The sequence below is a fragment of the Hyla sarda genome, chromosome 7 (genome assembly GCF_029499605.1).
Source record: "Hyla sarda isolate aHylSar1 chromosome 7, aHylSar1.hap1, whole genome shotgun sequence".
Taxonomy (NCBI): Eukaryota; Metazoa; Chordata; class Amphibia; order Anura; family Hylidae; genus Hyla; species Hyla sarda.
This window is the reverse complement of record NC_079195.1, coordinates 186792478-186819770: the sequence shown is the minus strand read 5'-3', so window position 1 is coordinate 186819770 and position 27293 is coordinate 186792478. Positions and strand designations below refer to the sequence as shown.

The 27293-nt window shown below is 45.5% G+C and overlaps 1 protein-coding gene across 2 annotated transcripts; it reads right to left on the bottom strand.

The window, feature by feature from the left end:
• Positions 1–766: 766 nt before the first annotated feature.
• Positions 767–17033, bottom strand: LOC130282905 (protein kinase C delta type-like). Of its 2 annotated transcripts, XM_056531853.1 has the most exons (4): positions 16362–17033; positions 10041–10178; positions 7972–8288; positions 767–2201 (listed from the first exon to the last, which is right to left on the bottom strand). In XM_056531853.1, exons 1-4 carry the CDS (start codon positions 16962–16964, stop codon positions 1643–1645), a joined length of 1617 nt encoding a protein of 538 aa, XP_056387828.1. In that variant the 5' UTR covers positions 16965–17033; the 3' UTR covers positions 767–1642. The 2 variants fall into 2 exon arrangements, with proteins under 2 accessions (XP_056387828.1, XP_056387829.1); XM_056531854.1 differs by lacking the exon at positions 10041–10178 and having other exon boundaries at positions 16362–17032.
• Positions 17034–27293: the final 10260 nt, after the last annotated feature.

Sequence of the window (27293 nt, the reverse complement as noted above, 5' to 3'; positions counted from 1 at the left end):
GTGGGATTTGGGTGGAATAGGAGCGTGGCAGAAGATTGACGAGCTGCAGAGCCTAGCAGGGGCCCTTGCCTTTTTTTGGGTCCAGGGGCCCCGAGTGTTGTCAGTCCACCCCTGGAGGAGGGGAGGGAGGGGGTGTAATTAAGGGGGGTGCGTGTGTGTGTGTGTGTGGGGGGGGGGAGGGGGGCAAACAAAGGGTCCGTCCCGGGTGCCAAATGCTCTAGGTACGCCCCTGCCTCCATCTATACCTGTTTATAGGGGAAGATAATTTTTTTTACATTGTGGGCGCCTTGGGGAGAATTTATCAAGCATCGGGTGTCAGTTCTTAGGCACATTTTGCACAATTTTTTTCTGTCTTTGACTTTGTAGACATATTTATCAAGCATATTGTGCCATTTTTTTATTTTTGATAATTTGCACCATCAGTTATACATGTTTGGCCTAACAAAAGGAGACATGGTTTAAGTGCCATGGTTTTTTAAACACTTTTATTCTATTCAACAAAAAGTTGTCAAATGTTTGCACTACCCAATTCCATTAAATATGTGCAAATGTATCAAACATTCTGCAACAATATAATACATTAAGTGCAAATGAAGCTTTGTACCACCTCTTTGAAAAGACCACCCCCATAGTGGTCTTGTTTTTAGGACACCACTGCAATAGAAGACCAGAAGAAATGTGGGTGGTCTTCTAAAAGAGGTTTCACTGTATTTATTAGAACAATACATGATCAAACAATGGAAATAAAGACACAGACACAATGATGTAAAGGGGAAAAAGGACATTTTATTTAGTTTATATAGTTACAGGAAGGGGATACTGGGATTCTGCAAATTTTAGAAATGTGTGTTATGTTTTATTTTGCTATGTGTAATGTATAAATGTAAAAGCAAAGCTTTTTTATATACTGTGTTGATCCAAAGGAAGGCGAAAACCCCCTTGAGGAAAGAGCCAATTATCCTTATGTAAGGGGGGAAAATTCCTTCCTGACCCCAAATATGGCAATCGGAACAAGTCCCAGGATCAAAAGCCAGTACATGACCTATCTAGTATGGTAAACTATTATGTATTTTTTTTATATATATTCATATATAATACTTTTTTTATTATTATTATTATTATTCATTTATTTTTTGTACATTATGTTATGTTACCTATTTATGGCTGGAATGATCCCAAGGAAGGCAAAAACACCCTTAAAGAATGAGCCAATTGTCCTCAAAGGAGAAAAATTCCTTCCTGACCCCAAATATGGCGATCGGAACAAGTCCCAGGATCAAAGCCGATATCTACCGCTATCTGTTGTGTGTGTCTGTGTGTATGTGTCTATACTATCTATGTATGTACCTGTGTGTATATTTCTATCTACCTGTATGTGTGTGTGATCCTAATGTATGTGTGATGATGTGTGATACTTACCAGGTCTGTGCTGAGATGTTACAAGCACAGGCCGCTTCTGGGGTACAGAGGGTCTTCAGAGGCTGTGGAGGATGTGGAGCTAAGATCCAGGGTAACAACTTGATGGAAATCTGCAGCGTTCAGATGGTATAGAGAGGATGTTATAGACAAGCCGAGGTCTAATACAGCAGCAGAGGCATGGGTCAGTGGGCACAGAGCTCTGGGCCGTGGCCATGGGCTGATGTTAACAGGCCCAGCTTGGAGCAATGAAAGAGAATCCTTCCAAGGGGTGAAGGGCTGTCTCTTCCTCTGGCCACGGCAGGTCTCCATTCTTCAGAGCTGGCTTGAATGGTGTAAATGGCGGCTGTGCTCTCTTCTGCTCCAGTTCCTCCCAGTTGATGGTGGTGAAGAATGGATGGTCTCTGATGTTCCTGTTCACACCCAGCCGCTTCTCAGGATTCTTACGCAGCAGTTTCTTGATCAGATGTTTCAGGTCAGCAGGGAGCCAAGATGGAATATTAGGCTTCTCTCTGGTGATGGAATCGCGAGCCATTTCTCTGTTGCAGCCAAAGTAAAATGGGGAACGTCCTGCTGACATCCGGGATACAACAATCCCCAGGCTCCACCAGTCAACTGCTGCATAGTACATCTTCCTCTGGAGCACCTCTGGGGCCATGTAAGGTAACGTGCCCGTCACTCCTTTGATCTTGTTGGAAGAGGTGACGCCATCTTGGGCAACTCCGAGGTCTATGATGCGGATGTGTCCATCTCTATCCAGCATGATATTATCTGGCTTGATATCTCTGCAATGAAAGAAAAAAAAGAGTTATAAATAAAAGACAGTGGTAATTTGGTGCCACAGGGGTGCAAGGAATTCTTATCAGCTTCTTCGGGGCCAGACAATGGGAGTAAGAAAAACACAGACGTCGGGTTACGGATAACTGTCTTTTACCGAGCAGGTTTAGATGGTACAACACACAGTATGAAGAGTACAAGGGATGCAGTGTAACCCTTGGGAGCCCTGTTGCCTTGATAGGACTTATGGTGCTTTTCATCCACTTGAAAAATACTGACTAGAGATTAGAGACTGAAAGGTTTCCCACTCTGGCTAGGGTTCTCACAAGGTCCAAGTACTATCACCGCCAGAGCTTGACTCACCACTGTACGGGGGAACACTTGCAGAATGGTGGGGCTGACTCCGCTGTACGGGGAACCCTTGCAGAATGGCGGGCTGACTCTGCTGTATGGGGGAACACTTGCAGAATGGTGGGGTTGACTCCGCTGTACAGGGGAACCCTTGCAGAATGGCGGGGCTGACTCCACTGTACGGGGGAACACTTGCAAAATGGCGGGGCTTCCGCTGTATGGGGGAACACTTGCAGAATGGTGGGGCTGACTTTAGAAGATATTTTCTTAGGCTTCCCTCAGAATTTCTCCACACACTCCTTCCTCCTCCTTTCCACCCACACAGTTCTCAGCTTGAGCTCTGCAGCTAGACTGGGGCGACTCCTCCCCCCCAACACCATATACAAGAGAATTTAGGGGTTCCCACTGGGCAGGCAGGGTCACCTGATTATCACTGCTCCTCTCTCTCTTAAGGACCGAGGTCATATTGGCCTTAAGGACCAGAGCATTTTTTGCAAATCTGGCCACTGTCACTTTAAGCATTAATAACTCTGGGATTCTTTTACTTATGAATTTGATTCCGAGTTTATTTTTTCATGACATATTCTACTTTATCTTAGTTGTAAATTTTTGTCAATGCTTGCATCATTTCTTGGTTAAAAACTGCAAAATTTCATGAAAAATTAACCAATTTCGCATTTTTCTAACTTTGAAGCTCTCTGCTTGTGAGGAAAATAGACATACCAAATACATTATATACTGATTCACATTTACAAAATGCCTACTTTATGTTTGCATCATAAAGTTGACAGGTTTTTACTTTTGGAAGACATCAGAGGGCTTCAAAGTTCAGCAGCAATTTTCCTATTTTTCACAAAATTTTCAAAATCAGAATTTTTCAGGGAACAGTTCTGTTTTGAAGTGTATTTGAGGGGTCTTCATATTAGAAATATCCCATAAATGACCCCATTATAAAAACTGCACCCCTCAAAGTATTCAAAATGACATTCAAAAGGTTTGTTAACTCTTTAGGTATTTCACAGGAATAATTAGCAACAAGAAATAGCAGCTTTGTAGTATAATGTACATTGAAACTACTGGTGTATAAACCATATCTAAAACTCGCTGCGGGTCTATAAACCAATGCTACAGTATAGCTCTGAAAATAAATTTTATATACTTATAGAGAAACACTAGAGCCATGACTACTGATAAAACTAAAATAATTTTATTAATACTCTTTAAAATCACAAATATGACTACTAAATATTAACATTATACAAGGTCAATGATTGTAAACAGATAACCAATCCGAAAAGAAGGTGGTAAGACAGGTATGATTAGTATAATCAAGCTCATATGAAATATAAACAGTGATATCTACAGCAGCAGTAATGAGTGTCCAATAATAATGTCCAATAGGACAAGAAAAGGGGTATATAACCTTTACCAATATAATGTCCAGCTACCCACTCAGGATAGCTGGAATGGACACTAACAGTGCATGAAAGTAATAGCACTAACAAAGCTGGTACTCACTTACCCATAATGGAGACCTGTCACCACCGCCCCAACGTATGTTTCGTCAGCCTGGACTTTCTCAAGGGAATAGCAACAAAGTGAAGGAGAACATTCTAAATCTCTATTTTTTACACTTTTAACACATTCCTGTAGACCCAGTATTTGCATTTTTATAAAGGCTAGAAGGAGAAAATGCCACCCAAAATGTGTAACCCTATTTCTCTCAAGTAAGGAAATACCTCATATGTGTATGTCAAGTGTTCTGTAGGTGCACTAGAGGGCTCAGAAGGGAAGGAGCGACAATGGGATTTTGGAGAGTGAATTTTGCTGAAATGGTTTTTATGGGGCATGTCGCATTTAAGAAGCCCCTATGCTTCCATAACAGCAAAAAAAAAAAAAAAAACACGTAGCTTACTATTTTGGAATCTACACCCCTCAAGTGGTACAGTGAGCTTTAACACCCCACAGGTGTTTGACGACTTTCTGTTAAAGTTGTATGTGTAAATGAATTTTTTTTCCCACTAAAATGCTGGTTTCCCCCCCATATTTTACATTTTTACAAGGGGTAATAGGAAAAATGACACCCAAAATTTGTAACCCCATCTCTTCTGAGTATCGTAATACCCCATGTGTGGACGTCAAACACTCTGTGTGCGAACTACAATGCTCAGAGGAGAAGGAGTAACATTTAGCTTTCGGAAAGCAAATTTTGATGAAATGGTTTTTGGGGGGCATGTCCCATTTAGGAAGCCCCTTTGGTGCAAGGACAGCAAAAAAAAAACACATGGCATACCATTTTGGAAATTACACCCCTCAAGGAACGTAACAAGGGGTACAGTGAGCCTTAACACCCCACAGGTGTTTGACGACTTTTCCTTAAAGTCGGATGTGTAAAGAAAAAACATTTTTTTTCACTAAAATGCAGTTTTTCCCCCCCCCCAAATTCAATATTTTTACAAGAGGTAATATAGGAATAGGAAAAAATGCCCCCCAAAATTTGTAACCTCGTGTGGAAATACCCCATATGTGGACGTAAATTGCCCTGCAGGCGAACTACAATGCTCAGAAAAAAAAAGCTTTTGGAGAGAGAATTTGTTTGGAATGGAAGTCGGGTGCCATGTGCATTTACAAAGCTCCCATGGTGCCAGAACAGCAGAAACCCCCCACATGTGACCTCATTTTAGAAACTAAACCCCTAACCAAATGTAATAAGGGGTGCAGTGAGCATTTATACCCCACTGGTGTTTGACAGACTTTTGGAACAGTGGGCTGTGCAAATGAAAAATCAAATTTTTCATTTTCATGGATGACTGTACACAAAATAGGTCAAACGCCTGTGGGGTGTAAATGTTCACTGCACCCCTTATTACATTACGTGAGGGGTGTAATTTTCAAAATGGGGTCACATGTGGGGGGGGGGGTCCACTGTTCTGGCACCATGGGGGCTTTGTAAACGCACATGGCCTTCAATTCCAGCCAAATTCTTTCTACAAAATCCCAATGGCGCTCCTTTTCTTCTGAGCATTTTAGTTCGCCCGCAGAGCACTTTACGTCCACTTACGGGCATTTATATACAAATTTTGGAGGGCTTTTTTACTATTACACCTTGAGAAAATGAAAAATTTGGGATAACACCAGCATTTTAGTGAAAAAACACAAATTTTTCATTTTCAATGAAAATTCTTCAAACAGGTGTGGGGTGTTAAGGCTCACTATGGGGTCACATGTAGTTTTTTTTTTTTTTATGTCAGAACCGCTGTAACGATCAGCCACCCCTGTGCAAATCACCTCAAATGTACATGGTGCTCTCATTCCTAAGCCCTGTTGTGCGCACGCAGAGCATTTTACTCCCACATATGGGGTATTTCCGTACTCAGGAAAAATTGCATTAAAAACTTTGGGGTCTTTTTTTCCTTTTACCTTTTGTGAAAATTAAAAAGTATGGGGCAACACCAGCATGTTAGTGTAACATTTTTTTTTTTTTTTTTTTTACAATAACATGCTGGAGTAGACCCCAACTTTACCTTTTCATAGGGGGTAAAAGGAGAAAAAGCCCCCCGAAAAATTGTTAGACAATTTCTCCCGATTACGGAAATACCCCATATGTGGCCCTAAACGGTTTCCTTGAAATACGACAGTGCTCCGAAGTGAGAGAGTGCCATGCCTATCTGAGGCCTAAATTAAGGATTTGCATAGGGGTGGACATAGGGGTATTCTAAGGCAGTGTTTCCCAAACAGGGTGTCTCCAGCTGTTGCAAAACTCCCAGCATGCCTGGACAGTCAATGGCTGTCCCGCAATACTGGGAGTTGTTGTTTTGCAACAGCTGGAGGCTCCGTTTTGAAAACAGTGCCATACCTGTTGTTTTTCATTTCTATTGGGGAGGGGCGAGGGGGGGGGGGACAGTGTAAGGGGGTGTATATGTAGTGTTTTATTCTTTATTTTGTGTTAGTTTAGTGTAGTGTTTTTAGGGTACATTCGCACGGGCGGGTTTACAGCGAGTTTTGAGGTACAGCGGAAAATTAGCTACATTTCAAACTTGCAACGAGAAACTCACTGTAAATCCCCCTGTGGGGCAGGCAAAACTACAACTCCCAGCATACCCTTTGGCTGTCCGTGCATGGGGGTTGTAGTTATGCAACAGCTGGAGGTACACTGGTTGCAAAACACTAAGAGTTTGTTACTTAACTCAGTGTGTCCCAACCCGTGTGCCTCCAGCTGTTGCAAAACTACAACTCCCAGCATGTATGGTTTTTCAGTGCATTCTGGGAGTTATAGTTTTGCAACAGCTGGAGGCACACAGGTTGGGAAACACTGAGTTAGGAAACAGACAATGTTTCCCAACCAGTGTGCCTCCAGTTGTTGCAAAACTACAACTCCCAGCATGCACGGACAGCCAATGGGCATGCTGTGTGTTGTAGTTTTGCAACATCTGGAGGAGAACAGTTTGGAGACCACTGTGTAGTGGTGTCCAAACTGTAGCCCTCCAGATTTTGCAAAATGACAACTCTCAGCATGCCCAGGCATGCTGGGAGTTGTAGTTCGGCAACATCTGAAGGGCCAGATGTTACAGAACTACAACTCCCAGCATGCCTGGACTGTCTGGGCATGCTGGGAGTTGTAGTTTTGCAACATCTGGAAGAGCACAGATTGATCCAAACTGCGGCCCTCCAGATGTTGCAAAACTACAACACCCAGCATGCCCAGACAGCCAAAAGGCATGCTGGGTGTTGTAGTTTTCTAAACTACCAGAAGCAGCAGTGAAGAGCTTCACTGCTGCCTCTGATGCAGATGCCGCCCGCCGCCTCCTCCACTTACCCGCCGCCAACCCGTGTGCCTCCAGCTGCTGAGAGGCTGCCGCCGGTCCCCACTGCCGCGCCGGTACTTGATAAGTGCTGCTGTCTCCACAGCAGCTCTCGGCATCTTCTTTCCCTGCTCTGCTCAGACTTCTAGTGGCGGGCAGAGCAGGGGAAATGAACTTTACCCCCAGTCAGCTCATTCACTGTGATTAGTCCACAGGGACCAATCACAGTGATCGCTGACCAGGACCATCAACAGATGGTCCTGGAGGGTGTTGCAGAAGTTGTCCCCTGCTTGAAACAGCGGGACTTCTGCCAGTTAACCCGTGCGATGCTGCGCATCGCGGGGTTAACTGAATGACGTCTATAGACGTGATTCTGAGGGAAGGGGTTAAAGATACAGTACATACATTACATAATACACAGTGAAAAATGCATGCCCAAGGAGATCCGCAGCCCACAGGACAGCTTTTGGTGCTGGGACATCACAGGAAATCTTTAAAGATCGACAATGGTGAAGGGGTCATGAACTGTACCACCACAAAGCCTAACAAAATTCAGGATTCTGGGAAAGTTGGGTGCATTATTTACAACATGACAAGGAGACAGGTGTGGGGAAGTTAGACTTACCGGTGGACGATGTTATGTCCGTGAAGGAACTGGAGGCCGCATGCAATCTCTGCTGTGTAGAATCTTACGTTGTCGGTGTTCAGACTGCTGCACATTCTGAGTAAAGCCTCCAGGCTGCCGCCGGACAGGTACTCGGTGATGAAGAATGCATGGTCCTGAGACTGCTGTGCAGCATACAGGTGACACAGGAACGGGCAGTCTCGGGCCAGCATGAGGATCCGTCTCTCTCTCTGCAGGGTCGCTGCATTGTCCCCTGTCTTGGTGATTCCCTTGATGGCCACGTAGTTGTTTCGGCCGGGGACTGATGCCAGGCCCACCTGAAAGAAAGCAAAGGGAGCAATAGTAAATAGTGGAAGACTATGGGAAATATTTCCTTTTGACAATATCCCATAGATATAACTAGAGCCAACTTGTTATAACTAGGTATAACTAGAGGTATAGCTAGAGCCAACCAGTTAGGGACTGTGGGGTGATGGTCATTGTTATTTCCATGCCATGGTACATATGAGATGTAATAGGGATGTGGTTGAAAAAAAAAAGGCCCAAAAAAACACCCATTCTACTGCACAGCGTGGGCAAATGTTAGCTGCAAGTCAATAAGGAACTACAAAATGCCATATCCACTTTTTTGTTTTTCTAATTGGTGTTTTTTTTTATCCTTTTGGCGTTTTTTTCAGCTTTTTTCGGCTCATTGGGTGATTCCTAGAAGTGACCTTATGAGACTATAGCGTTTTTTTGGGAAAATCGCTGTGTTTTTCTCCATAGTGTGGGAGTGAAAAAACACAAAAAAAAGCCATGTGAGTTTTAACATTGTTTTTGCAGGCGTGTTTTTTTTTTATTTTTATTTTTTACTTTAGCTATTCCATTTTACTATTAAAATAAATAAATATATATATATATACTAGCTGAGTACCCAGCATTGCCCGGTTTTTCCTTCCTAATCCTTGTTGGGGAGGAAAATAATCAAAGGAGGAAGCTTTTGACTTCATATCCCGTCCTCATATATTGATGCCATATCCCGACCTCCTATCCCGACCTCCTATCCCGTGCCACCACATATCTTTCTTCTGTGCAGGAACTCCTCCCCTTCACCGATAGGAGCATGCTTAAAGAGACACTGTCATGTTGAAAAACTTTTTATATTTTGTAGTACTACTGATAAGATGACTTTTTTAAATACACATTTATAAAAAAACATTTTTTACTAAAAAAGGAAAAATGAAAATAGCCGCCACTAGGGGTCATCAGTCTTTACGCAGACAGACTACTCTGTATTTTGCAGCATACTGGATACAGGCCATAAAGTGTGTTGGTATCCAGTATAGGAGATCACCACTGCAGCCTTCAGCTATTCTTAAACTACAACTACCATGATGGGAGTTGTAGTTTTGCAACAGCTGGAGTTACAATCTTTGTAAAACTCTGTGTTAGAGCTGGGTATTCTCCAGCTGTGTGTCTCCATCTCTTGCAAAACTACAGACAAAGGATGTGTGGGCATGCTGGGAGTTGTAGTTTTGCAACAGCTAAAGGCAACACTGTTCTAACACAGTGCTTTACAAACACTGCAGCTCAAGCTATTGCAAAACTACAACTCCCAACATGCTTGAACAGCCAAATCTTTCTCTGACTCCTGAATGACAAAGAAGCTGAACAGACATTCAGGAGTCTGTTAAAGCTGAATGACACACATTTTCTATCTGTTCCTAGTAAAGCTGGATTAGCATCCATCTTTACTAGGAACAGATATAAAATGTATGCATAAAAACTACTGTGCTTTTATCATTAAAATCCTTGCACTAATTTAGAAAGATCTGCAGACTGCCAGGCTGCTCCCAGACTCAGTGAGGGAAAGAGATGGACACGCCCCCACCACAAGGCAAGAAGACAAAGCAAGTGACCAAGATATAAATGCTATTTGTTAGGGATATATAGGTCCTAGACACATAACATTTTATATGTACAGGATCAGGTACTGAGCAACATATCACTTTTTTTTCTTTTGGCTCTATGACAGGTACCTGATTCACGTTCACAGAGGAAGAAGACAGAGACAAGGTGTGTGTACTCACTTTTTTGCTGTTAATAAAATGTGCTTGACTGCTCTGATCCTTTCCTCCGCTCCTGTGCCTGGACTGTCGGGTAGCGTTCCCCTCCACAGACATGGACAGCAATAGAAGTATCCGGCACCACGGTAGCAGGTAAAAAAACTTCAAGCTTTATTCAGATAAATACAGGCACAGCATGGTAGACACTATTTTGTTGTTACACCATATCTCGTCCTCCTGTTACTGCCAAAGCTGTACTTACTTTTCTACTATTACATCATGTCGCATCCTCAAGTTGCCTCTAGAGCTGCAACCACTATTCTGCTGTTACATCATGTCTTAAGCTCTTTTCACCTCCAGAGCTGCAGCCACTATTCTGCTCTCACATCATGTCTTATACTCCAGTCATCTCCAGAGTTGCAGTCAGCATTCTGCTGTTACATTTTGACTTATCCTACAGTCACCTTCAGAGCTGCTTTCACTATTCTGCTGCCACATCATGTCTTATCCTCCTGTCACTTCCAGAGCTACAGTTACTTTTCTGCTGTTAGAATATGTCTTATACTGCAGACACCTCCAGATCTGCATTGGCTGAGGGTGATAGGAGTGTGGTAGCTGCAATCACACTCCTATCACTCTCAGGCAGGGGGGCGGCGGGGGAGTGGTCCCCCCCAGGTTAGAGGGGGGGGGGGAGGGTTGTGCCATCTCTCAATTCATACTTTTTAACTTACTGGGGGGGGGGGGGGGGGGATAGTCAGCATAGCTGAACTTCAGGCACTAGAGGAAACCTGCCTCTCTAGTGCCAAATACCTGGCTGTGCTGACTCAACCTACAGAAACACCAGCCAGTAATGACCGACAATGGAGATCACTTTGATGCTGGTGATTTAACCCATTTAATGGGTTATTCACCATAAGGTATTGTAGTACGTACCTGGCAGACATTAATGGACATGCTTAGGAAGGATCTGCGCTTGTCTTGGGGCTAAATGGCGTGAGATTACCATAACGCTGTGGCTAGCTTTTTGTGAACTAGTATTTCCTTTTTGCGTTTACTTCTTTGCCTACAAAGCCCATAATTCCATTTTCCTCCCTCCCACACATCAGTCACACTCCCATAAATGAGCAGCATTCATTCAAAAGACTTGTGGTTTTCAATCAGGGTGCCTACAGCTGTTGCAATAGTTGCAGATTGATCTCTCTCCCACCAAGCGATCGCTCCACCCATTGAAGCAGACAGGCTCCCTGTAATCAGCTGACTAGTGAGTCTGGGCTCGGCCGCATTGCAACCTGGGAAAAATCTGAGACAACAGTAATTTTGTATGCTGTTAAAAATAAATATTGGGGTGAAAATCAGATAAGAATTGTGAGAAAACCGTCACACACAGGTACAGACACTATATTATTAACTACACTAACTTTACAGCCCCTGTAGCATAGTCAAATGTCAAATAAAAAATAAATTCTGGAATACCCCTTTAGAGACACAGCAAATTTTGGCCTTGAGGACACAACAAATTTTAGTTTACACATTTTTTAGTTTACGCCTTTCAAGAGTCACAATTCTTTTATTTTTCCATCCACAGACCCATATGTTTGTTTTTCACAACAAAATGTACTTTATAAAGACATCTAAAATTTGAATTTAAAATTGAAAAGAAAAGAAATTAAAGAAAATCACAATTTTGCTAATTTTTTTGGGTTTTGTTTTCAAGCAATGCATTTTACAGTGAAATTGACATGTTTTCTTAAAGGGGTACTCCCATGGAAAACTTTTTTTTTTTTTTTTTTAAATCAACTGGTGCCAGAAAGTTAAACAGATTTGTAAATTACTTCTATTAAAAAATCTTAATCCTTTCAGTACTTATTAGCTGCTGAATACTACGGAGTAAATGGTTTTCTTTTTGGAACACAGAGCTCTCTGCTGACATTATGGCCACAATGCTCTCTGCTGACATATCAGTCCATTTTAAGAACTGTCCAGAGTAGGAGAAAATCCCCATAGCAAACATGTGTTTCTCTGGACAGTTCCTAAAATGGACAGAGATGTCAGCAGAGAGCACTGTGATCATGATGTCAGCAGAGAGCTCTGTGTTCCAAAAAGAAAACCATTTCCTCTGTAGTTTACAGACCCTAAAAAGTACTGGAAAGATTAAGATTTTTTAATAGAAGTAATTTACAAATCTGTTTAACTTTCTGGCACCAGTTGATTTAAAAAAAAAGTTTTGCACAGGAGTACCCCTTTAATTATGTGGATGAATACAATTACAATGATACTCATGTTTGCATTCTTTTCTATTACTGCACTTCTTTTAAAAAAGGCAAAGTATGTTTAAAATTTCCCTATTCTGACCTCCTATAACTTTCTTATTTTTCTGCATACAGTGCTGTATGAGAATTTTTTGCACCATTATCTGTAGTTTTTAATAAAGGGGTACTCCCATGGAAAACTTTTTTTTTATAAATCCATCCACTGGTTCCAGAAAGTTAAACAGATTTGTAAAGTACTTCTATTAAAAAATCTTAATCCTTCCAGTAATTTTTAGGGGCTGTATACTACAGAGGAAATGCTTTTCTATTTGGATTTCTCTTCTGTCATAACCAAAGTGCTCTCTGTTAACCTCTGCTGTCCCTTTTTGGAACTTTCCAGAGAACAAATCCCCATTGCAAACATATGCTGCTCTGGACAGTTCCTAAAATGGACAGCAGAGGTCAGCAGAGAGCACTGTAGTCATGACATCAGAGAAATCCAAAAAGAAAACCATTTCCTCTGTAGTATACAGCCCCTAAAAAGTACTGGAAGGATTAAGATTTTTTAATAGAAGTAATTTACAAATCTGTTTAACTTTCTGGCACTAGTTGATTTAAAAAAAAAACTTTTCCACGGAGTACCACTGTAACATAACTTTTGCTTATATTTGACTTTTTCATCACTTTTATTCCATTGTTTCTCAGATATGATGTGACCAAAAATCTGCAATTATTTCACTTTGGTTCACATTCCTGATATTGCATTGTCAATGATGTGAATGCAAAAAAAAAATTGCCAATTTTTGTCACATCAACACATAAGAAGTAATCAAACAATCAATACAATGCACAAGTGGTACCGGCAAAAACTACAGATCACAGTGTCTGTATGTATGGGTATATAGTATATAAAAAATATATTGCAGCTCTCCATATAATAGTTAAATCACTGCCACATTTCTGCTTCTTGTTGAAGCTTTTTTCAAGCATGTTCACACACATCACTAAGGGTCTATATTTACCCAGAAACGTAATTACCAAATAAAGTAATATCAAGTATAACAAGTATAACGTACATATTCATTATAAATGTATAAAGACAATTCATCATGGTGACATTGTATGTTCAACACATGAGAAATACATATATGTTCAGTCAAGTGTCAGTGCAAAAAATAGATAAATGGCTTAAAAAAAAGATTATTACAGTTATAACATTTACAGTATCTGACATAAGTGAGTACAACCTTCACATGTTTTTAAATATTTTATTTTATCTTTTCATGTGACAACACAGAAGAAATGAAACTCTTCTACAATGTAAAGTGTAACAGTGTTTAATATTGTGTCCCCCCTCCCCCACCCAAATAACTCATCATAAAGCCATTAATATCTTAACCTTGGCAAAAAAAAGTGAGTACAACCCTAAGTAGAAATGTTCAAATTGGGCCCAATAAGTAATTGTGACTCATTAGTGTTACATGCAGGGCCGCCATCAGGGGGGTACAGCCGGTACTCCCGTAAGGGGCCGGACCCGAGGGGGGCCGGGCCCAACATTTTTTTTAGTTTTTACTCCTAGTCAGTCAGTGAGTGACTGTCACTCACTGACCGCTGGGGGCCTGCCATTTTCCACTGACTGACTGACCGTACTCTGTACAATCAGTCAGTCAGTTACCCTCTTTCCCGGGCCCTGTCCCTGCCGCACATACCTCGGAGGCCACTGCCACTTAAAAAAAATAAAAAAAAAACTGCAGTGGCCGTCGGGAGGTACTAGCGCAACGATCGTGCCGCGCGTAGGCACGTTCGGTGCGCTATGACGCGGCAAGCCGGACCGGAAGTCAGAGGAAAGCCGCGCCCCGAAGAAGAACTGGAGCGGAGGAGATGCCTGGAAGACGCGTGGCTGACATCGGGCCAGGAAGGTAACCACAGCAGGCTGCCTTCAATGCTCCGACCACTGCTCCTCCAGTCTGGGGGCTCCTCCAGTCTGGTCAGAGCACAGACATACTGCCTCCAGCCATTTACCGTGAATGTCTGGAGGCAGTATGTCTGTGGGGGTACATGGGGCCTATAACTAGTTGTTGGGGCACAAAGGGGGGCCTATATCAACTGTGGGGGCTGAAAGGGGGGCCTATATTTAACTGTGAGGGCTGAAAGGGGGGGGCCTATATTTAACTGAGGGCGCTGGAAGGGGGGGGGGCTATATTTCACTGAGGGGGCTGAAAGGGGGGGCCTATATTTAACTGAGGGGGCTGAAAGGGGGGGCCTATATTTAACTGTGGGGGCTGAAAGGGGGGGCCTATATTTAACTGGGGGCTGAAATGGGGGGCCTATATTTAACTGGGGACTGAAAGGGGGGCCTGTATTTAACTGAGGGGGCTGAAAGGGGGGCCTATATTTAACTGGGGGCTGAAAGGGGGGCCTATATTTAACTGGGGACTGAAAGAAGGGGCCTATATTTAACTGGGGACTGAAAGGGGGGCCTATATTTAACTGGGGGCTGAAAGGGGGGCCTATATTTAACTGGGGGCTGAAAGGGGGGGGCCTATATTTAACTGGGGGCTGAAAGGGGGCCTATATTTAACTGGGGGCTGAAAGGGGGGCCTATATTTAACTGTGGGGGCTGAAAGGGGGGCCTATATTTAATGGTGGGGGCTGAAAGGGGGGCCTATAATTAACTGGGGGCTGAAAGGGGGGCCTACATTTAACTGGGGGCTGAAAGGGGGGCCTATACTTAGCTGTGGGGCTGAAAGGGGGGGGGGCTATATTTAAATGGGGGCTGGAAGGGGGGGCCTATATTTAACTGTGGGGCTGAAAGGGGGGCCTATATTTAACTGTGGGGGCTGAAAGGGGGGGCTATATTTAACTGTGGGGGCTAAAAGGGGGGCCTATATTTAACTGTGGGGGCTGAAAGGGGGGGTCTATATTTAACTGTGGGGGCTGAAAGGGGGGGCCTATATTTAACTGTGGGGGCTGAAAGGGGTGGTCTATATTTAACTGTGGGGGCTGAAAGGGGGGGTCTATATTTAACTGTGGGGGCTGAAAGGGGGGGCCTATATTTAATTGAGGGTGCTGAAAGGGGGGCTATATTTAACTGTGGGGGCTGAAAGGGTGGGCCTATAACTAACTGTGGGAGCTGAAAGGTGGGGATTATAACTGTGGGAGCTCAAAGGGGGGCCTATTATTACACACAGGGGCACAAAAGGGGTCAACAATCATGTATATTGGAGGCACGTGGGACCTACAATTATATATGGAGCACAGGGGCCTACAACTATATATGGGGGCACAAAATTGGCCTATAACTATATATGGGGCAAAGATGGGTGTACAACTATATATGGGGGCACAGAGGAGGTGTACAACTATATATATATATATATATATATATATATATTTATGTGTGTATATATATGTGGGGGCAGAGAGGGGATCTACAACTATATAGAGGTGGACATTGTGCTGGTGAATTTCACAGTATTCAGAATAGGGTATATTAGAATACAGCAGAGTGTGGCGCAGTAAAATTACTTTGCAGCACAGTGTATTACTGCACTACAATCTTCTATAAAGTAATTAGAAATATATCATTAGGGAAAAAAAATGGGTTGGGGGTTGGCCCTGGGGCGGACTCGGGGTCAACACACTGGGGGGGGGGGGGGCCTGGAATTAAGCTGCGTAATGGGCCCCAAAATTTCTGATGGCAGCCCTGGTTACATGTCTCAGGTGTGAATGGGGAGCAATGTCCTAAATCGCTCTCACACTCTAATACTGGTCACTGGAAGTTCAACATGGCCCCACATCGTTGCTCTACATTAAGATGGCCTACGCTATAAGAAGATTGCCAAGACTCTGACACTAAGCTGCAGCATGGTGGGTAGGATCAAACAGCTGTGTATAACAACTGCCTAAATCTACTGAAATGGGATATAAATAGGGACATAAATATTACTGAAGGTCTCTAGTGCTGCAGATATGTGATATATATTAGTGAAGATGGGGCTGGTTATTTTCTAGACTTACAATTAGCTGCAGAATATCAATGGGAAAAACCACATTGACTGTCCATTAACAAAAAAAAAAACATAAATAAACTTACCACTCCAAAGCTGCCCCTACCCAATACCTGATGGACAGTGAGGTGATAGATGTTAAATTTGGGGTAGGAGCTTGATGTTCCGGGGTCCTGGCTGGTGCCTGGTCTTGGCTCCTCATCCTCCAATAATCTGGCATCTTCTCCTCTCCTCTTCTCCACATCCTCGCTTTCCTCTTCTCTCTTCCTCTTCTTCACCTCCTCGCTCACCTCTTCCTCCTTCCTCTTCTCTCCTGTCTTCTTCACCTCCTCGCTTTCCTCTTCTCTCTTCCTCTTCTTCACCTCCTCGCTCACATCTTCCTCCTTCCTCTTCTCTCTGCTCTCCTTCACCGCCTCGCTTTCCTCTTCTCTCTTCCTCTTCTTCACCTCCTCGCTCACCTCTTCCTCCTTCCTCTTCTTTCCGCTCTCCTTCACCTCCTCGCTTTCCTCTTCCCTCTTCCTCTTTCCTCCGCTCTCCTCTTCCCTCTTCTCTCCTCTCTCCTTCTCGCCATCTCCTCTTCTTCCAGTAGCCGCCATCTTTGGGATCCTGTAGACGTCCGTCCGCTCGGTCCAACTGACAGTTGTGGGTAAACAACAACAACAGCCGTTGTCCAGGTGACGTGATGTCATCAAAACATCAGGTGGCACCTGCTACCAGTGGTCCAGGGACCTGTGGATCCATATACATTGTGATATAGGCATCATGGGTGATAGCCTAGGGTCCAGAAGAATGGAGATATTCATGGCTGGTTCTTGTAGTGCCTTATTATTAGTAGATGGGGCAGGTGATGTGACTTTTATGTGTTGTATAGGTTGGCAGTGGTGCCCATAAACTCTGCTGGAAGGTTAGAATAAGGAGGCTGGAATAAACCAGACCATGTACTTGCTGCTAATGGTAGAAATAATAAAGCCTTGTAATGGCCTGTAATGTTCTGCTACATTCAATAAGTGTCATCACTCAGATACATTAGATTATGTCCATAGGAGGAGATTTATCAAAACCTGTCAAGAGGAAAAGTTGACCAGTTGCCCATAGCAACCAATCACATTGCTTCTTACATTTTTTTTTAAATGGCCTATGAAAAGGAAAAGAAGCCATCTGATTGGTTGCTATGGGCAACTGGTCAACTTTTCCTCTGCACAGGTTTTGCTAAATCCAAAAAGCAGTATATAGGACATCATACGGCTTCACCACCACTGGGACCTTTATTTTTAAGCCGAGCACCATAAATATTTTTTATCATAGAAATTTGTGGGTGTCCAGTCTTAGTTATGGGAGAATGAGATGTTCTATATAAGATGTAGACAGATTTACAATTGACTTTGCTGAACAATCTTCTTCACTAGGTCTCATATAATGAATGCAGAATTCCAACCAGAGAGAGATTATAGCGAGGGCAAAAATGGGTCCTTTCTAAGGTCCTCCACCACCCAGGTTCACCAATGTTTCCCCAAGAAAGCGTTAGTGTTTGGAAAGTGTTCCTCCAACATTATCTAAGGTTTACTATGTGGTTTACACAGGAGAATCTTACTGTCAGCGGAGGATCTTACTGACACAGAGAAGGCTTTTCTGACAGGGAGAGGATCTTACTGACACAGAGAAGGCTTTTCTGACAGGGAGAGGATCTTACTGACACAGAGAAAGTCTTACTGACAGGTGGAGGATCTTACTGACACAGAGAAGGCTTTTCTGACAGGGAGAGGATCTTACTGACACAGAGAAAGTCTTACTGACAGGTGGAGGATCTTACTGACACACAGATGGGCTTACTGACAGGTGGAGGATCTTACTGCCACACAGGTGGGCTTCCTGACAGGTGGAGGATCTTACTGACACACAGGTGGGCTTCCTGACAGGTGGAGGATATTACTGACACATAGAGGTACATACTGACAGGTGGAGGATCTAACTGACACAGAGAAGGCTTTTCTGACAGGGAGAGGATCTTACTGACACATAGAGGGACATACTGACAGGCAGAGGATCTTACTGACACAAAAAGGGCCTTACTGCCAAGCAGAGGATCTTACTGAAACAGAGAGGGCCTTACTGACAGGGAGAGGATCTTACTGACACACAGGTGGGCTTACTGCCAGGCGGAGGATCTTACTGACACAGAGAAGGCCTTACTGACAGGGAGAGGATCTTACTGACATACATAAGGCCTTACTGACAGACAGAGGATCACACTGACACACATGTGGGCTTACTGACAGAGGAAGGATCTTACTGACACACAGGGAACCTTACTAACAGGTTATATAGGGGCTCAGACAAATGGAGGGTGATTTGAAGGTGCAGACAGATGGAGGATTATATGGGGGTGCAGACAGGGAAGTGTGATATTAGGGTGCAGACAAATGGAGGATGATAGGAGGGTGCAGACAGGGGAGGGTGACATGAGGGTGCAGACAATTATAGGGTGATTCGAGGGTGCAGACAGGGGAGTTTGATATGAGTGTGCAGACAGGGGAGGGTGATATGAGGGTGCAGACAGGGGAGGGTGACATGAGGGTGCAGACAGGGGAGGGTGACATGAGGGTGCAGACAGGGGAGGGTGACATGAGGGTGCAGACAGGGGAGGGTGATATGAGGGTGCAGACAGGGGAGGGTGACATGAGGGTGCAGGCAGGGGAGGGTGATATGAGGGTGCAGACTGGGGAGGGTGATATGAGGGTGCAGACTGGGGGGTGATATGAGGGTGCAGACTGGGGGGTGACATGAGAGTGCAGACATTGGAGGGTGACATGAGGGTGCAGACAGGGGAGGGTGATATGAGGGTGCAGACAGGGGAGGGTGACATGAGGGTGCAGACAGGGGAGGGTGACATGAGGGTGCAGACAGGGGAGGGTGACATGAGGGTGCAGACAGGGGAGGGTGATATGAGGGTGCAGACAGGGGAGGGTGACATGAGGGTGCAGGCAGGGGAGGGTGATATGAGGGTGCAGACTGGGGAGGGTGATATGAGGGTGCAGACTGGGGGGTGATATGAGGGTGCAGACTGGGGGGTGACATGAGAGTGCAGACATTGGAGGGTGACATGAGGGTGCAGACAGGGGAGGGTGATATGAGGGTGCAGACAGGGGAGGGTGACATGAGGGTGCAGACAGGGGAGGGTGATATGAGGGTGCAGACTGGGGAGGGTGATATGAGGGTGCAGACTGGGGGATGATATGAGGGTGCAGACTGGGGGGTGATATGAGGGTGCAGACTGGGGGGTGATATGGTGGTGCAGACAAATGGAGGGTGATATGGATGTTCAGACAGGGGAGGGTGATATGAGGGTGCAGACAGGGGAAGGTGATATGAGGCTGCAGACAGGGGAGGGTGATATGAGGGTGCAGACAATTATAGGGTGATTCGAGGGTGCAGACAGGGGAAGGTGATATGAGGGTGCAGACTGGGGGGTGATATGGGGGTGCAGACAAATGGAGGGTGATATGGATGTTCAGACAGGGGAGGGAGATATGAGGGTACAAATAGATGGCAGAGGATTATATGGGGTGCAGACAGATGCAGGGTAATATGGATGGGTAGACAGATGGAGGGTGATATGGGGGTGCAGAGTGAGTGTAGCCCTTATCAGATGGACACTTTAGGCCAGCGCCTACCTCACCTAGAGCCAGAAGGACCAAAATGTCAGATTGCTGCAAAACCTGGCATGCAGTTATGTCTCAGGAAAATATGTAAAATATTACAGGTGTGTTCTGATGAGACATGAGTCCTGCCACAAGACAGCATAAAAGCATTTCCCCTGGGGCGGCTCTCTAATTAGGCGATTTAGGCGGCCACCTAAGGCCTCGCGCTAAAAAGGCCTCGCGCTAAGGTTTACTATGTGGTTTACACAGGAGAATCTTACTGTCAGCGGAGGATCTTACTGACACAGAGAAAGTCTTACTGACAGGGAGAGGATCTTACTGACACAGAGAAGGCTTTTCTGACAGGGAGAGGATCTTACTGACACAGAGAAAGTCTTACTGACAGGTGGAGGATCTTACTGACACAGAGAAGGCTTTTCAGACAGGGAGAGGATCTTACTGACACAGAGAAAGTCTTACTGACAGGTGGAGGATCTTACTGACACACAGATGGGCTTACTGACAGGTGGAGGATCTTACTGCCACACAGGTGGGCTTCCTGACAGGTGGAGGATCTTACTGACACATAGAGGTACATACTGACAGGTGGAGGATCTAACTGACACAGAGAAGGCTTTTCTGACAGGGAGAGGATCTTACTGACACAAAGAGGGACATACTGACAGGCAGAGGATCTTACTGACACAAAAAGGGCCTTACTGCCAGGCAGAGGATCTTACTGAAACAGAGAGGGCCTTACAGACAGGGAGAGGATCTTACTGACATACATAAGGCCTTACTGACAGACAGAGGATCACACTGACACACATGTGGGCTTACTGACAGAGGAAGGATCTTACTGACACACAGGGAACCTTACTAACAGGTTATATAGGGGCTCAGACAAATGGAGGGTGATTTGAAGGTGCAGACAGATGGAGGATTATATGGGGGTGCAGACAGGGAAGTGTGATATTAGGGTGCAGACAAATGGAGGATGATAGGAGGGTGCAGACAGGGGAGGGTGACATGAGAGTGCAGACAATTATAGGGTGATTCGAGGGTGCAGACAGGGGAAGGTGATATGAGGGTGCAGACAGGGGAGTGTGATATGAGGGTGCAGACAATTATAGGGTGATTCGAGGGTGCAGACAGGGGAGTTTGATATGAGTGTGCAGACAGGGGAGGGTGATATGAGGGTGCAGACAGGGGAGGGTGACATGAGGGTGCAGACAGGGGAGGGTGACATGAGGGTGCAGACAGGGGAGGGTGACATGAGGGTGCAGACAGGGGAGGGTGATATGAGGGTGCAGACAGGGGAGGGTGACATGAGGGTGCAGACAGGGGAGGGTGATATGAGGGTGCAGACTGGGGAGGGTGATATGAGGGTGCAGACTGGGGGGTGATATGAGGGTGCAGACTGGGGGGTGACATGAGAGTGCAGACATTGGAGGGTGACATGAGGGTGCAGACAGGGGAGGGTGATATGAGGGTGCAGACAGGGGAGGGTGACATGAGGGTGCAGACAGGGGAGGGTGATATGAGGGTGCAGACTGGGGAGGGTGATATGAGGGTGCAGACTGGGGGTGATATGAGGGTGCAGACTTGGGGGTGATATGAGGGTGCAGACTGGGGGGTGATATGGGGGTGCAGACAAATGGAGGGTGATATGGATGTTCAGACAGGGGAGGGTGATATGAGGGTGCAGACAGGGGAAGGTGATATGAGGGTGCAGACAGGGGACAGACCTCACCTAGAGCCAGAAGGACCAAAATGTCAGATTGCTGCAAAACCTGGCATGCAGTTATGTCTCAGGAAAATATGTAAAATATTACAGGTGTGTTCTGATGAGACATGAGTCCTGCCACAAGACAGCATAAAAGCACTTCCCCTGGGGTGGCTCTCTAATTAGGCGATTTAGGCGGCCACCTAAGGCCTCGCGCTAAAAAGGGCCTCGCGGCCGCCTAGTTCGTCTGATTAGCCCGTTCCCGCAGAATGACATATATAAATGTCATGATGTGCAGGTAGTTCGCGCATCATGACATTTATATATGTCATGCAGATAACCCGGTGATGCGCAGCATCGCACGGATTAACTGGCAGAAGTCCTGCTGTCACCAGTGGAAGACAACTTCTGCAAGCCCCCAGGACCATCTGTGGATGGTCCTGGTCAGCGATCACTGTGATCACAGTGATCGCTGACTGGGGGTTTAAAGTTCAGAACCCCCTTCTCTGCCCACCCTTAGAATTCAGGCAGAGCGGAGGAAGAGGATCCCGGAGCAGTGGGGGGCAGCGGCATATACCTGCGGAGGGACCATCGGGACGGCGCGGCAGTAAGGATCGGGGACCGGCAGCAGGCACACGTGGAGGCTGCGGCAACAGGCAAGTCTAGAAGACAGCGGCGGCAGGCTAGTGGAAGCAGTAGCATCACCGTAAAGTGATATTCACTGCTGCTTCTAGGAGTTTGGCTGTCTGGGCATGCTGGGAGTTGTAGTTTTGCAACATCTGGAGGGCCACAGTTTGGAGACCACTGTGCAGTGGTCTCCAATCTATGCTCTTCCAGATGTTGCAAAACTACAACTCTCAGCATGCCCAGACAGTCCAGGCATGCTGGGAGTTGTAGTTCTGTAACAACTGGCCCTTCAGATGTTGCCAAACTACAACTCCCAGCCAGCTGGAGGCACATCGGTTGGGTAACACTGAGTTAGAAAACAATGTTTCCCAACCAGTGTGCCTCCAGTTGTTGCAAAACTACAACTCCAACACGCCCAGACAGCCGAAGGGCATGCTGGGAGTTGTAGTTTTGCAACAACTGGAGGAGAACAGTTGGGAGACCGCTAAGTAGTGGTGTCCAAACTGTAGCCCTCCAGATGTTGCAAAACTTCAACTCCAAGCATGCCCAGACTGCCCAGGCATGCTGGAAGTTGTAGTTCAGCAACATCTTAAGGGCCAGATGTTACAAAACTACAACTCCCAGCATTCCACGACTGTCTGGGCATGCTGGGTGTTGTAGTTTTGCAACATCTGGAATAGCACAGATTGAAGACTACTGCACAGTGGTCCCCAAACTGCGGCCCTCCAGATGTTGCAAAACTACAACTCCCAGCATGCACGGACAGCCAAAGGGTATGCTGGGAGTTGTAGTTTTGCAACAGGTTTGCACAGGGTACATTCACATGGGCGGGTTTACAGCGAGTCTCACGCTGCAAGTTTGAGATGCAGCAAATTTTCCCTAAAATTTTCACTCGCTGTGAACCTGCCCATGTGAATGTGCCCTAAAAACACTACACTACACAAAATAAAAAGTAAAACACTACATATACACATACCCCTATACAGTCCCCCCTCCCCCCCCCCAGTCCCCCGTCCCCCCCAATAAAAATGAAAAACATCAGGTACGGCACTGTCTCCAAAACGGAGCCTCCAGCTGTTGCAAAACAACTCCCAGTATTGCCGGACAGCCATTGACTATCCTGGCAGGCTGGGAGTTTTGCAACAGCTGGAGGCACCCTGTTTGGAAATCACTGGCGTAGAATACCCCTATGTCCATCCCTATGCAAATCCCGAATTTAGGCCTCAGATAGGCATGGCGCTCTCTCACTTCGGAGCCCTGTCATATTTCAAGGCAACATTTTAGGACCACATATGGGGTATTTCCGTAATCGGGAGAAATTGCCTAACAAATTTTGGGGAGCTTTTTCTCCTTTTGCTCTTTATGAAAAGGTAAAGTTGGGGTCTACTCCAGCATGTTATTGTAAATAAAATTAATTTTTTACAGTAACGTGCTGGTGTTGCCCCATACTTTTTATTTTCACAAATAGTAAAAGGGAAAAAAAGACCCCCAAAATTTGTAACCTAATTTCTACGGAAATACCCCATATGTGGATGTAAAATGCTCTGTGGGAGCACAACATGGCTCAGGAGTGAGTGCACTATGTACATTTGAGCTGATTTGCACAGGGGTGGCTGGTAAGGTACCTTTTTTCTAAAATTAACCCCTTAAGGAGGCCGGACGTATCCATAAGCCCCCGTTTTAAAGTCCTTTAGGACTGAGGGCATATGGATACGCCCGTGGGAATTCTGTCCCCCCCGCTCGCCGGGCGGGGACTGGACCGGGGTGACTGCTGATATCTATCAGCAGCCACCCCGTGCAAACCCCTGGGGGGGGGGGGGGTCCGAGACCAAATAGTCGGTAAATTCAGACCAACGATTTGCTGCTTTTCTGGTGACCAAGACAGCCCCATTCACCCTTACCCAGCAGGAGTGAGGTGGCACGGGTGCCGCCTCACGATCACGTGATTGATTGGTCGGAACGATCGACCAATCACAACCCTGCTAGGTGGCGATCGGTATGGCGAAGATGGCAGAGATCGGCGCCAGCGGGGGTCTCCTACCTTGCCCTGGTCTGGCGGGGGTCCCCTTGGGATCGGTGGCGGCGACAGGAGAAGTAGGATCGGCAGCAGCAGCGGCGGTGGTTCCGGTGGCAGGATACAGCAGGAGGTGAGGCCTGTTCACCTCCCACTGTTGCTTAGCAACAACTCGCAGTATGCACAGCCAAAGGGCATGCTGGGAGTTGTAGTTTTGCAACAGCTGGAGTTCCAACTACAACTCCCAACATGCCCTTTGGTAGTCTGTGCATGCTGGGGGTTGTAGTTATGTAACAGCTGGACGCAAAAAAAATTATATCAAAAAGTGTGCAGCCAGCTGTTGCACAACTACAACTCCCGGCATGCACAGACTACCAAAGGGCATGCTGGGAGTTGTAGCAGTGTGTCTCCAGCTGTTGCAAAACTGCAACTCCCAGCATGCCCTTCGACAGTCAATGCATGCTGATTGTTGCAGTTTTGCAACAGCTGGAGACACATTGGTTGTGAAACCGAGTTTGTTACCTAACTCAGTGTTTTGCAACCAGTGTGCCTCCAGCTGTTGCAAAAATACAACTCCCAGCATGCACTGAGAGACTGTACGTGCTGGGAGTTCTAGTTTTGCAACAGCTGGAGGCACACTGGTTGCGAAACACTGAGTTAAGTAACAAACTCTGTGTTTCACAACCAATGTGCCTCCAGCTTTTGCACAAATACAACTCCCAGCATGTATGGTCTGTCAGTGCATGCTGGGAGTTGTTGTTTTGCAACAGCTGGAGGTTCCCCCCCCCCCCCCATGTGTGGGGGACATTCCCACGGGCGGGTTTACAGCGAGTTCTTCTGCAAGTTTGAGATGCAGCAAATTTTCTGCCGCAGCTCAAACTCCCAGCGAGAAACTCATTGTAAACCTCCGCCCGTGTGAATGTACCCTAAAAACACTACACTACACTAAACTAACAAATAGTAAAGGGTAAAACACTACATATACACATACAGTACCCCTACACAGTCCCCTTCCCCCCCCCCCCCACCAATAAAAAAAAACATATTGTACGGCAGTGTTTCCAATAACGGAGCCTCCAGCTGTTGAAAAACAACAACTCCCAGTATTGCCGGACAGCCACTGACTGTCAAGGCATGCCAGGAGTTTTCCAACAGCTGGAGACACCTGTGATAGCCTGGGAGGTGTATTGTATGGGGAGTGTAGCTGTGCGGTAATTAAAGGGTGCCTGTTAACCCTTGCTATTCGAGACGCCAGGGTGTGGGTTCCTCAATTACGCTTTTCCTACCGCCATCCTTCTCAAGAGCATTAGAGAGGTAGATAAGAAGAATAGATTGTCCACAACCGGAGAGTTTCTGAAACAGTATTAACTTTTACTGAAGGTTTTCTGCAAGCTTCAATAATACAACAGTCTCTGAGCATAACAACAGCTTTTCTTGGAGATTGACAAAGGTTGGGACTTTAGTATTAAGGGTCTTTTTAGTATGTTGCTCTGCTCCACTGGATTTAGGAGTTAATTGCGGTCCAGTAGTCACGCTAGCATTTGCGGGATTTAGATTTGAACTCACGGTTTTGATTCCGCTGAGGCCTGCAGGTTTTGAGGCCTAGCGTGTCTTTGAAAGTTGCGTAGCACCGTCCTGTTAGTCCGGCATCCACAAGAGCTGCAACCCAAGAGAGCGATAATTGGATGCAGCTCTCTTATATGGGCAGGGGCTGAACTAACGCTAATTGGTCCATACTGATGTCAATCACCATTACAGAGATTTGTTTGGTAACACGTGACCCAAGGACCTCCTTAGGTCCTACAACATACCATAGAGGTTACTAGCATGGTCACATGACCGAAGGTCCTGCGACGCTGAACAAGGTAAGCACTATACATTACTATAGGATATATATAATTATTAAATATATACATATATATTAATGTGGTACGCCTGGGGGTTGTAGGGCACTAGGGGTGTTGCGCTTCTATATATAATGGGCGCTGTTAACCCTTGTCACTCGTGACACCAGGGTGTGGGTTAAAACTCTGTAGTGATGCTGGGCCTATCGCCACCCTTCCAAGAGCGATAGGTGAGTGTGAAATAGATTGTCCACAGCAGTGCTGAACTTAAAACTTGCAGGAATCTTTACTAAAGATTTTCTGAATATTCAGTAACGGTAAAAGTCCAGATAGCAGAGTCTTTACAAACAGCACAGCAGTGATTGACAGATGCTTAGGACCGGAAAGCTCCCTTTAGATTTTGAGGATTGTATTTGCATAGATCCGCCGGATTTAGGGGTTGGATTAGGTCTGGAGATCTTGCGGAGATAGCGGGGAATTGTAAGAGCTATCCGTCACTAGCGCAGGCCTAAGCCGCAAGGCTTTGGGCCTAGTAATTTGTCTTATAAGCTGCGAAGGTCCTACCTCTTCCAGAGTCAGCAACCCAAGAGAGCGACAAGATGGCGCAGCTCCCTTGTATGGGCAGGGGCTGCCCGTTTTGGATTGGTCCAATCAGCTGTCACTCACCGTTACAATTGATTGTGGGTGATCACATGTCCAAAACCACCAAAGGTCCTTTAGCAAAATCCATAGAGTTCTGCAACCCGGTCACATGACCCACAGGTCCTGCGACGCTAAAACAGTGAGTATTACCATATACATTTATTTAGATAGATAATATTTACAAATATTAAGTAACTAAGGGTGACTAAGGGTTAAATGATGAAAGCGAACCCAGACAGTCCTAGGGACTCTAACTTTGGGGACTAATTAACCCCTTAAGGACCGGGGTTTTTTCCGTTTTTGCATTTTCGTTTTTTGCTCCTTGCCTTTAAAAAATCATAACTCTTTCAATTTTGCACCTAAAAATCCATATGATGGCGTATTTTTTGCGCCACCAATTCTAATTTGTAATGACGTCAGTCATTTTGCCCAAAAATCTACGGTGAAAGTTAAAAAAAAATCATTGTGCGACAAAATTGAAAAAAAAAACCGCAGTTTTGTAACTTTTGGGGGCTTCCGTTTCTACG

Excerpts from the sequence above, each read along its gene's own strand:
- LOC130282905 (XM_056531853.1), bottom strand. The coding sequence starts at position 16,964 with ATGACATCACGTCACCTGGACAACGGCTGTTGTTGTTGTTTACCCACA. Across the intron at positions 10,179-16,361 it reads GTAGGGGCAGCTTTGGAGTG|TTTTTTTACCTGCTACCGTG; the intron begins GTAAGTTTATTT and ends TAAAGCTTGAAG. Across the intron at positions 2,202-7,971 it reads GGACATAACATCGTCCACCG|AGATATCAAGCCAGATAATA; the intron begins GTAAGTCTAACT and ends CTTTCATTGCAG.